The 12943-nt window shown below is 39.7% G+C and overlaps 1 protein-coding gene across 5 annotated transcripts in view; it reads right to left on the bottom strand.

The window, feature by feature from the left end:
• Positions 1-12943, bottom strand: part of MRTFA (myocardin related transcription factor A) — a 100747-nt gene that overhangs the window by 37692 nt on the left and 50112 nt on the right. The window contains exon 1 of one of the 5 annotated variants that reach the window (XM_075154429.1): positions 12164-12480. The exons of 3 other annotated variants lie outside the window; for them this stretch is intronic. In XM_075154429.1, the coding sequence (XP_075010530.1) occupies positions 12164-12290 (127 nt within the window). In that variant the 5' untranslated portion in view covers positions 12291-12480. Of the gene's footprint in view, positions 1-12163; positions 12481-12943 lie in introns of those variants that run through there. One more of the 5 variants, XM_075154420.1, reaches the window with a different exon arrangement.

Here is a 12943-nt window from a genome sequence, read left to right as displayed (position 1 = left end):
CAACACTTTTCTGTACAGAAGCAGCAAAGGGTGGTTCGTATTACCAAATTTTTTGTAGTATCCACAAGAACCTATAAGAAAAATTCAGCTATGATAGCTTGTGATCAATGAGTACGTATACAATGGTCAAAATTAATTTTGAAAATAACGCAAATTGCTGAGGTAGATGACTTTTTTTCCCCCAGAGCTGTGTTTTTCTGGTGCTGTTGACAACACCCCCCTGCCCCATCACATCGAATGTGCTAGCATGGGGGTTACCAACAAAGAAAAGCCAACTTTTTGGGCCTTTTTTAAAGGCAATTTTCTGAGCCTAACAGCATTTTAATCCACTAACTGCTGATGGGGAATACACACTGGCTTTGCATTTAAGCAGACTATGCAGTTAACAGAGAAGCATTTAAGTGAAGCAGACTGTAAATGACACCCAAACTGCAGGGATTATATGACAGTTTGCTACCCTGGGAAAGGGATGCCAAAAATTCACCCCTCTGTCAGGTGAAGGAGAAGCAGCAGGTACACTGTTGATCCCCACGATTTGCAAGCATTCACTGTTGTTGGAAAGCCATACGGTTCTATTCATCTCAATGCATTTTAAAGAATAGCTTGGAGCAAGCCTGGGCAAAGGGACAGTTAAGCAGAAGTTTATTTCTTTACTGTTTGAGACTATCTCACATTCCACTACCTCTTTTCTCTACTGCAGCAACAATGGCTGCTATTAAAATGCAGGCAGTTTCCTCATCTCTTCCTTAGCAACCATACTACAGAGAAAATGGAGTTTGGGAAGGTAAAGAATAGAAAGATAATTTCTTTTGGTCTCTTAAACTGTTACAAGAACCTTTCACACTAGAGGCAAAAGCCACTTATTTATATTCATGCTGTGGTCCTCTCCTTGTGAGAAGTAGGATTGGGATCACTCTCCCTATACCCAAAAAGGAGGTGTGTGAAGCAGATCCTGAACAGGAAACAAAACCAGGATCAGGACCGGTTCCCTATTGCAGGTGACATGAATGATGGAGGTGGATTTCTTAGCAGCACTGCAGAAATCAGCATGTTCTGCCACAATATGCTGAGATGGGCAAGTGTCTCATACCAGTCTGGAGAACACTGATAAACTCCTTACCCAGCTGTGCTTGTCCAACAGAGACGATTGCAGGCGTAAAGCCAAACAGGAGGTTCAACCAAGAAAGCCATACAGCTGCATCAAAGGCAGATCTAGTATAGAGGACTTGAAACTTTTTTCACGACCACTTTTTCTTTCTTAACCTCTTAGTAAGCTTTTGAGAGCATTAAAAATTGGTACAGGTGAGAACAGGAATACAATTCTGCCCGATGTAGACCTAAAACCTCTATCAAGAGATTCTTAAAAACAGACCAGATCCTTCACCTCCAAAGCAACAACTTTCAAAATATTTCACAGGAGATGTGTTAGTAATAAACCAAGGATGTAATGTGGGTCACATAATACTAGGGTTGTTTTTTTCCATCTAGCACTTCCAAAAGCCTTCAGGCTCTCAAATGCCCAGAAGCTTTTAAAAGTACAGAAAAGTACAGCTGAAAAGTACAGAAAAAGGAGCGACTGGTCATTTAAGAACACAAAAAGAAAAGGAATAGAGAAAATTAACTGACTCTCACCCTCAGGACAAGAAGGGCTTGTTTCTTGATAAAATCACACTCTTCAAAGCTTCTACAGCTCAAAATGTTCTTGGGTCATATAAAATCATTGACATGACATGCAGCTTACACAAGCCTGCTAACTAGTTTTGGCTACTAGAAACAAAAAAACAGGTACAGGGCAATAGTCCTTTTTTGTTGGGAGGCTGCTGTTGGAAGAGAAATATGAAATAGGAATAATTTTTAAAAATGGTTTCAAAGGATGATGAAATATTTGCATGTATGATCTTTTAATGAGTCAATGTTACGAGGCATTAAATAGGTCTCTTAGTGGAGACAGACAAATACAGATTCTTTGATATGGTTAATTTAGCAGAATCAAATTTCCCAACCTACAGAAGAAACTGGTCCCCAAAGAATATGGAATCAGAAGCAAATACGCAATCAAAAGCAAAAGGATCTATTTCCATCCTCACATATTACCACAAGGTAGTTGGCTCACACGGTGAGCACAGAACAACAAGCTAACTCAGCAGGTCATCTTTGAGGCTTCATATCAAATTTGATACAATGTAGAAATCAAAGTAATGTTAATTAAAATCTGTATTTAGAAGATAAAGCCACCATTTACAGCAATTTTAGTTTTGTTAGGACATAGCATTACAAAACAAACAAAAGCAGTAGCATGGTGCAAGTATCATGACATAGTATGATCTAACTTCCAGACAGGACAGAATAGTTACTCCTGTCGATGGTGCTCAAAGGCTCAAGTCAGCACTGGCGTTCTAGGGTGATAAAACGTGCAGATACAGAAGGAAGAACCAGTTCATAGTCTTAGAAGTTTACCATCTCAGTCCTCAATATTGCACACAATTGAACGTGTTTATTTCATGGGTGCTACTCATGTATATGACTCTAAATATATGCAAACTTGATTATTACTATGAAAGTTATGCTGAATTTTGTAGGGTTCTTTTTATATTTATTTAAAATAAAGATTAGCAGTTGCTGTGCATTTTACAGCATTTGCCTTTACATTCTTCCTTCATGATTTAACTCCTGCCATTTCCATTAAACGTGTAAAATTTAGGGGGATTTAATGCCATTTTAATCATTGCTACTTTTTAATGCAATGCCAGCTTTGTCTTCTTTAATACTAGAATTTTAAAATCAGATAAATGTATTACCATTAGTACATAAGTCTTTCTACTGAACACATAGAAGCCCACTCTTATCATAAAATCTTGGTACACCTAATAGTCCATTTCAGCACTCTCTGAAACTGTTAAAATAGAATAGGACTTTAAGAAATTAACCTGAAATACACGTAACCTGGTATATTTAGTAAGATATGCAACATGTAAAAATGTGCGACAAGCTTGTCAACAGGAAAAGTTTGGTTTGATTTCTGTGCAGGGTACAGATTCTTATAAAATCATTTCGTCCCAGTAATATTGGTTAGGTGAAAACTAAGCATGTGAATAACTAGGCACATATCCATATCTATGGAATCTGGCTACCATGCATGATTCAACAAGATGACCTGTAACAAAATACCTAGGTGGAAAGGTCTACCTAAAATTGACACACCAGTATCATAAGACAGTAAATATTATCTGTAATCGGTGCTTGTTGATGCCATCTATATATCCATTGTTACTATCTATAGCTGGAAGAGAAGCCTTGAGGGGGAAAAAACAGAGAGAATTTCCCAACTCCCCGTGTAAACTTGAGTCACAGTCTATACTGATTTATATGTTTCCATGAAACAATGAACAAGGAGGAACTAACATTGCCCTTAACCACCTTGCAAAGAAGACCCTAGAAAGAAATTCTCCCAGATAATTTAATATGATGTGGCAGATGGGGACAAATGAAGGAGAAAGAAGGAACGGGTAGATATATCCTGACAATCAGGTCTACAGCTGTCTACTAACGTGACAGTACAAAAGGCAAGATACACAAGCGAAAAACAAGTTTGAACCCATTTTCTTTTTTTTTTTTTTTTGTAAAGATAGAGGTATCTCTGCCTATAAGAAGAAAGAGCTCCAACCTTTTTATTTTCCTTAAAGATGAGACATGAGCGTTGTTTACATTTTTTCTGAAAAATTATACAGAAGAAAAAAGAAAAAACATGTTTGGAGATACATCAGAATCTGAACAATTTTTCGTTTTATTTAAAACTCTGGGTTCAAGGGATAATATATTTTTGTCTGTTTCTACTAAGCAGAAAAAAATCAAGTCTCAAGACAGTGCCAAGACACATCCATAAAACACATGATTGATTAGACATGTTTATAATACTAAAATTGATGAGGAAATCCTTCCATGCCTCTTTCAGCAACAAGAGACATGGTCTAATATTTTTCCTTCATAGCTCACCTCCCACACTGCAATTTCTAGTACACTGGAGCACTGTGCTGTAGTAACAGCCTCTCAGATCAAGGCCGAAAACTTCCTCAAACATTTCTGAGAGACTGTGGTGTTGGCCCAATGATTCAGCCTGCCTTCTGCCACAGGGCACCCTCTACAGATAGAAGTTAAAAGCTCCCTTCACAGAAATCATCCAACGGTCAAGACACCACAGAACTTCTGTGGCAACAGCTGGGACACCTCGGCATATGAGCTGTGTTTTTGGGTTTTCCACTTAGAAGTGGAATAATTCTGTATTTCCAAGACATTTCAGATTCTTAACCACCTAAAAATGTTTGGTTTACTGAAACTAAATGCAAATGAGAGCAAATGTGTTCTTCCACAAGTGGTGGAAAAAAGGACTTAGAAGTATGCAAATTTAAATACAAAACCAGCACTTTTTTAGAAGAGGTAATTAACCAGTTATATAGGGAACTCGGAAAGCTGGCCCTTATAACTTTAATTTAGCTAGCTTGAGCATCTCCAAGTTTCAGTTGGTTGATTGTGCTGACTGATTGTGCAGTTATTTCACTGGACGTGGAACAAAACTGGTTTTGCCCAACATTCATATTACATGCAAAATAAAGACTCAGAGCATTCCCTATCTGGTTAGCATTCTTGCCACCAGCTTTTGTCCAAGCCCCAGCATCCTCTCTTAGCAAGAATTTCAGGTGGATGCTACAAGGAATTACCATATTTCTTCAATTTATGGTAGTGAAAAACATCTTTGCTGTTTTCTCAAAGACTGCAAAGAACACATGCCACAATCATGGCATCTGAGGTTCAAATAAAGGTCCTGGCCTTTGTACTGAAACAATCTGACACCTTCTTTACAGTTTAAGTACGAATTCTATTACAATTCTGTTGCTACTTGTAAAAAAGTTACAAGATTCAGCTATGGCCATCATACCCCTCTACATTAGAAATCAGTTCCTTCACAGCAGCCCAGTACGGAAGCTGATCCCCAGAATTTGCATTACACATAAAAAGCACACCAAATTCCCTCAAACTCTTTAAACTGTGATCATACAATATCTATCTACTACTTTTTACTTCCTTTCTCTTTGGATATTTACCTTCTTTCAAAACTCTGGACTACAGATTCCAGGACCGACTTTCCTGGGTTTTTCCATGAGGGAAGATCCACAGCATTGAAAACAAATCCGGCTATGAGGCTTAATGTGGTTCTTAAGTGCTATCATAGCTATAAATATCTAAATAATATAATTCTGTGTAACAGGTCAATCAGCAAACTAAAAAAACCCAGCAGTCCAGAATGGCCTGCATGACCACTGACTTCAGACTGATGGACAAATTCTGCAGATGTTTAAAATGTTACTGCTGGCTCAGTCCTCTACTGAAGGGCACAGAGGAGACTGCCGGCAGCCCACACTCGTTACACACAGTGGAAGATTCTCTCCAACTGCTAATAGCAGTGGGCTTTTACTAATACACTGAAGAAAGCAAGTGAAGGGCAGACATGTTTGCTTTCTGTTGCTCCCACCAGCCAAGAGGCAGGGGAGATAACTACGTGGTGACAGTGTTTAAAACCGCTGTAGTTAGATTCACCGTCACATGTCAGTCCTGAAGACACAATCCCCATTCTAAACTGCCTCAAGTCAATGTGACAGCTATTATTAGCAGCAGTAAAATAGTCTCTCAGTGAGGCACAAACATACTACTAGTTTAGCATCTACTTCTAAAATGTTGTCTTCCACTTCTGAAAAGGGAGAATTTGACATCGGAGCATGGAAAAGGGTGTGAGTTGCAAGCAGGCTTAGAAGGACTTTCACACATAAGTATAATACAGAAAGAGGCATGAAAGCTTAGAAAAGTGAAAGTGAAGAAAAAGAGCATCAAAAGAGCATCACAAAGAGCATTCACCAAAATAAGAAAGAAAACCCCACAACTATTTGCAGGGACAGGTTACATGCTGCTTGTAATACTGACCGAATTATGCAAAGGGAGCTTGTACATCCTTGGCTTCCAGCACTGCTCTAAAATTTGCAGAGATGAGTAACCAAGCTACTGCCACATTCAATTCCTACAAAAAACACAGCTATAGTCTCCATGCATTTAATACTAGAGAAGCAAGTAGCAGCATCAAGCTGGGGAAACTCTATGCAGAGAAAGTCAAAAGTGGATCTCTTCCTTCTGTCACCCGGAGGGCATCACTCAGTTCCCCCCCAAACAATCCAGCTGGGCAGCACAATGTTTGTGCCCTGACAAGTGTTTTGGTGAGGAAGGTTACCAAAAAGATGTTAAATGTGTCAACTGCTACAGTGCAGCAGAGATGTTACAGGAAATACCCTCAGAATTGTGAGAGGCCCTTAGACTCCAGTCAGTGCTTCAGCTCCATGAGCTGCCTTTGGGGATGAGACCACAAAATGAGGTCTTTATAAGCCTGGCTGCAACAGATGATCCCTGTCCCTACCATGGAGAAAAATCCATTATGGACACTTCTATTGAAAACTTTAAAATAGCTTTTTTTTTTTTACAGTAGATGTTCTTTTCAGCTGCTTACTTCTGAAAGGCTGTATTAAAACGAGATTGTCTAGAAAGCCTGGATTTCACCAATTTTTACTGTCAATTTTTGAAAGAATCCATGTCCCAAAGCAATATATCCTCTTCCTAATTATTGACCTTCTTACACATTTCTTGTTAGCTTCATCAGGCTTAAGTCTAACTTTAGATGGCAGAACTGCAGACTAGAAAGTTCAAATCTTTGTTTTCTTGGGAGAATGCTTACTATGTTATATACACAACAAACTCTGACAGTAGGTCACCTGCACAGTTCTTCTACCCATCTCATTGAACACCAGCAAAAATCCCGAATACAATGATAGGCAAAAACCATTTTGTAGCTCTTATTAGTAAACATTATATTGCAATATACTTCAGCTACTGCAGGTCTGCTCTTAGTTTGGAGAGGTATCAGGTTAGTAAATTTTACATACCGCCAGGGAAAAACATTGTATCTACTTCCACTAACCCAAGTAAAAGAAAGAAAACCATTCAGCAGATTATGCATCTGCTTACAGGCCTCCTGCAAAAAAAAGGAACACAATTTGCCCCATAGGCTCACTGCATGTTTTCATTTGATAAACCTAAGCTATGTCAGGAGTCATATCCCATTTTCTACCATAGGCTGCAGAGGTTCTTGCCAAGAAATGTGCTCCTTTAACATTTTGGATCGAAATTTATTGATGCAGCAGGTGACAGGATCAGTAATTCCATGCTCAGAAAAGACTGGATAGATGGGAATTGTGGCACGAAAGGAAAGATCTAAGCAGGCACTTATTTGTGGTATAAATATTCGCTAAGTTGCTGATCAATGACCTGCAGGTGTGACAGAATGCTGAAAAATCTGAGGTGACTAGTGATAGATCTTACAGATGATAAAAGTACTGAGATAAGATTTACACAGGCAGCCTGATGTGGATCCAAAAACACGAGCAGAAACCACAACTGTCACTGACCCTTATCTTCTTTGGGCAGGAGAGTCACCATGACATCTGTCTGGCAAGGACTCTGAGCAAGCACGTTAACTGCAGAAGTTGTTTCTGGTTGCAAAACAGGCAATCTGAGCTTAAGTATCATAGTACTGTTTTCAAAAAAGCATCTGCTTTTCAACAGCTCCCAGGAAGTCTAAGCATCAGTCATTTGCTGTTTAAAAGTATAAATACAGATATTTTCTTCAAAAAATAAACAACACATAATTATCAAATAATGAATAATTTGAAAGCCACACGAGTTTTTTCAAGCTTTATTAACACGTTTCCCAGTTGCTGGGATTATCAATACCCCAGCACCACTGCCATTGAACATGAAGCTCAATTTAACTGTGAAGAAAATGCAGTTGATAGGGCAGGAAAGTACTTACTGCAAATTTTACTTGGTATCATTACTAGTTCAAAGCATCGTCTGCATAAATGCTACTGACAGCTGCACTCATTGCACCACACCCAGTTTCTATTCTTTTTGTTTTCTGCATGTCTTGAGTCCTTACGTTTCCTTGCTCTTGCAGGTCCGAGTCTACAACTCTTTCCTTTTAGTATTACTTTGTGCTAAAGAAAGTATTATAGTAGCCGATTTTTGACAAATGCAGTAGATCACAGTGTGGTAAACAAGCTAGCCTCTGTTCCTCTCCTCCTCCTTCTCCCATTCCCAGCATGAAAATAGCTAGGGCTAAAGCAACAGCTGGGGATCATTACACTGACAGGAATAGTTCAGTAAACTCCAAGAGGGGAAAACATGTCATATCCAAAAAAACCAAAAACACATTAGGGCAGCAGGACTGAAAAAATATGTGAATTCAACTCCAGGGATAATGTTCTGACTCTCCTTCCACTGACAACCACTGACTTATAAAAACTCTGGTCATTCAGTGTTAACCCTTTCCCTAAGCTTCCCACTCATGTTCTAAAGTTAACAAATACCCTGAAACACCTCTAAGTCTTCACAGCCAAACGAGGCGCACTGGGAATTAAGCAAAAATAAATTTCAATTGCCATCTTACTGCCAACTTTGAGCCACCTCACATTAATATATCATTATCTTACCTTCACTGCACCTCTTACCTTTTAAGCATAATCACAGTCACTGTGCTACACATTTGCAAAGAGTGGTTGCAGCACGAGACTACAGGGAATCTAACTACATACATTTGGTGTGCCTCTGGATTTGCCATAAGAAATGACAGCAGGTTAGTTCCCCATACATTCAACACATTTTCTATGTTTTTCTGTGTCAAAGCACTATTTGCATAAATAATTCTGAATTGTGGGACCTATCTGGCCATAATTCAGAGATGCACCTGTTGGATTTTGTGACTGGTTTCTGATGTTCCTTACCCATGCATTTGCATGAGGCATCGCTTTGACATCTCCCACAGCATTTTCAGGTCCACTCTGCACTAGGAAGACGCAGATCAACCTTTACAGAAAAATGTCACCCTGCATTCCTGTGAGATGCTTCAGACCACAGGGGCTACCCTCTTGCTGGGGATCTCCTTGGTGTTGAGAGGCTTCCAAGTCTACACGTGCAGGTTCTTCTGCCCTCTACTGGATGAGGTACTGCCACCGACCAGCTTTACCTTCAGGAGCCCAGAGGCGTTATGACAATAAGGTCTAGATCACTCGTGAAGAAAGCCCTATGTTAACAAGCACTTGCATGACTCTTGATCTCTTCAAAGTACTGAACAGATATTAATAGTTTAATCAAAGGCTAAGCTAACTCAAATTACCTCACATTTGCTGTGGACCAAGAATGTGCACACAGTTACCGCAGATCAGATGGCATGCAGGAACTTGTTCGTGTGTCTGGGCCCTGAGACACAAATCTTGGAAAAAGACAGGTGAGTTTCACTGTCAGCCCCCAAGTCACATTGAACATTTTTGAAGGGAGGACTTGCCAAAAAAAGTGCTTAGTTTAAGAGCAACGAATGAAAGACATTGCACAGAGGTGGAAAAGTTAGAATTTACTTTTGGAAGTACTTAAGTATCTAAGACTCACATGAATGCTAATCGGTTTTTGAGTAGCTTTCTGAAATTTTCTAAAGCTTGCAGTTCCCTCTTCATATCTTTCATGAGGGGCTACCATACTGTTGTGTTAACTGGTTGAGGAACTGCAAACTGGGCTTTGGTATTTGAAAACTAAATCATTCCAAGGCATTCTTGAATAGAAAACATGTTTATGGATTCCTGAATTCTAGGAATTTTACAAATAACTGCCCCAAATAACTACTTTGAAAAATACAAGCATATGTTCTTTGACTTCCCCATGTCAAATGCATTTCTGTGTGGAAAGGATCAGCAGTTCCCAAACTTCAATGTCAAGTCTCAATTCAAAAAAATAAATAAATCAGATTTAGGAGACCATCTGTTTTCCAGAGGCAAGGAAACAACATGAAGTCTATTCCAGAGAGCCGCTTCTCATGAGATTCATTAAGAGAATAGGTATGAGCACTGTCAGCATAATATAGACACCCCTTATTTGCCTGGCTTTACAAAGAGGAGAAAGCAGACTGGCATCCATTCACCTGTGTGTGGTAAAGAGTGAGGAAGAGACGTGCATGAATAGGGCGATAACAAAACTAAGCTGTCCCATTTTTAGGGGGACCAAAGCTAAGGTACAACAGTCATTATAGTTTTAGCTCAATGCTAATTCTGGACTTCCAGAGCTTCCACAAGGGTTTACACGTGAGTGTATCTGCTTCTCCACCGCCTGCAAGATTTGGCTCTGCAAAATACAGTGCATGCTACAGCATAAATAAAACAGGCATCCTGAGACTGCAGGAGACTTGAATGGAGCAGCAGCAAAGCTAAAGGGTTATTCTTTTCTCTTCTGACGTGAAAGAAGCTGGCAGCATCTATTTCTCTTCCCTACCCTTCCTGTTTCCTTTCCCCATCACATATGATATTACAGTATCATGAATTAGACATGGGGTAGGCTGATAATATTGCTAGACTTTGCAGAGTCAACACAGCTTTTTCAACAATCAGAATTATACAAGAATTCAATGACCCTAATTCACTTCAACTTGAGACAGCAGCAAACATTTTTATATTGATTAAAGTACTACAGAATTGCATTTTCCTCATTCTACCTGTTATCCCACTGTAGAGCTTGTGATATTTAGTGACTGAATGAAAGATGTATCCTGGCACATCCAAATGCACAGTGCTCACCTTCTGTGAAAATCAATGCCTTGCAAATACAAGACAGCTGCAAGTTCTGACTTTTTTTATTTTGGTTTGTTTTCCTCCGAAGATTGATGTGTTGCACTTACTTTGCCTCCAGAGCAGAAAAAGTAATCTGGGAATACTGCCTATACTAACAGATTTATGACTCCCAAAGTTGATTTTGAGGACTGACTTCAGTTTTCTTTTCCTTTTCCATATTTGTTTGATAAAGAGTATTCCAATGAAAACAAGCAACAAAAATAGTAATATTTTAAAAATCTAATAAAAAGCTAACTCTTGATATCTGTTAAAGGGGCTTGGTAAGGGGAGTGACAATAGGGGGTAGAAACTTAGCAGTTTTGTTTGGCAGACTCAGCAGGTCTAGAGCTGCATACGAGAGAAAAATCCTCTAAATGCAACTCCCAAAATCGTCTTCCACGCACTGGCCATCTTTCCACAACAAACACGGCCTTATTCTATCTGGCTTTCTGTCCTCAACTCCTACTACCCCTTACTTTTCTGTCCAAAATGTCACTGAAAGTCATTTTCTGCTCCTCTCAGATCACATTACTCGCTCTCAAAATCAGTCATCACCTTATTTCTGAGGCCACTGTGCTCAAGATCCTCGTTCACTCCTGCAAGTTCCTATTAAAATTTCACCTGTAGCTAGACGGATCCAGTATTTCTGATCAAACATAAATCTTGTAATGTTTGCCATTGGCATTTTGTTATGTTCTGCCATTCTTCCCTGTAATCTTTTCCCAGTTCCTGTTTGTTGCTACTTATTATGCTGTGCACTATGAATGGATCACTATCTGTTTTCGCCTTCTCAATCTTTTCTCAATCCCTCCAGAACTACTTCTTTCCTCGTAGATATGACTCCCTGAAATTTGACCTCTATCTGTCTATATAATCTTTAAGAATTGTCAAACCCCCATAAAAAAATCAGATATATTTGCAGAATACTGTTATCTAAAACAGAACCACATTTAGATATACAGACCCCACTCCTTCCATACTCTCCAAACAGCAACATACTGAAACTTAAAACATGATACTCTATCTCCTTCAAAGCAGAGTTGCCACTCCAAAACAAGCCTTTACACCTTTAATAAAAGAGCCTTAAAACATTGCTCACAAGAGCCCTATAGACATAGAAGAGAGGAAGAAATTTAAACTCTGAAATTAAAACTTCCAAATGCAAGTGAAATTGTCCCAAGGTCCAGGCACTGTACATACAGAGCTCCAACCTCGTCCTGTGACATGCTTATGAGCACCCTCAGGGACAACAGGTCACAAGAGTCAGTGGGAAATCCAAAATCTGGACTACTGCCCAGAAAAGAAAAAGCAGGCATATTCAATATGCACAATTGAAAGAAAAAAAAAAAAAGAAAAAAAAAAACAACCCACAAACCAATTACACAGTGCCTACAACAAAAAAAGCAGAGCCTGCTAACCTTCTCGTAAGCTGTGGTATGAATCCTGATATGTGCTTGAACAGCTCTTCCCTTGCTTTGCCACAGTCTCTGCAAGCGGCACAATCCCGACATAGGCAGGCTGGAGTGTCTTGGCTTTATCCAACATATTAGAGGAAATCCCTGGACCTGAAGGCAGATTCTGTAACACAGGACGCGTCCCAGGCTAGTGGAAAGGGTGCTTAATCCTCACAAGAGACCCAACCACAATCCCTCTCTACCAGGTTTCGGTCACTGCACCAAGCGGGAGAGTGGAAAAAGAAAATTAGTTTACTGCTAGATTCCAAGGCTGTGCTTGCATAGGAACAGAGAGGTACTCGAGGCACAGACAAATCCTGACAGCCAACATCTAAAGATTAAAATCAGCAAGGCTCTTGGCAAAACTTTTCTTCCTACTATCTCAAAGCTCAGACAGAAACTTCACTGTTTCAGCAAGCGGCTATAAGCATTCAGGATCCCAGTATGCAGAGCAGTGCTTATCAACAGATGCGTGGACTTCTTTGTGGGGCCACTTGCAGTAACAGCCAGCCTCATTCACCCAAAATAGTGAACAGTTGGTTTCTCTACTCACACTACAGACACCTGCCAGACAGGCAATATCATGTGATCGAGCACTACCCTCTCTCTCCCTGCACCTCCCGACTGTAAGCACGCCGTGCACACAGCTAGCAGAACACCACCACTCTGAGTGCAGAAGCTACGCTGCCTTTTGTCCCTTCCTGTTTAAACTATTAGAAATGGAATTTTAGTTGTGGAGAAAGC

The sequence above is a fragment of the Calonectris borealis genome, chromosome 1 (genome assembly GCF_964195595.1).
Source record: "Calonectris borealis chromosome 1, bCalBor7.hap1.2, whole genome shotgun sequence".
Lineage (NCBI taxonomy): Eukaryota > Metazoa > Chordata > Aves > Procellariiformes > Procellariidae > Calonectris > Calonectris borealis.
The sequence above is the reverse complement of the archived record's forward strand: the minus strand, read 5'-3'. Positions and strand labels throughout refer to the sequence as shown.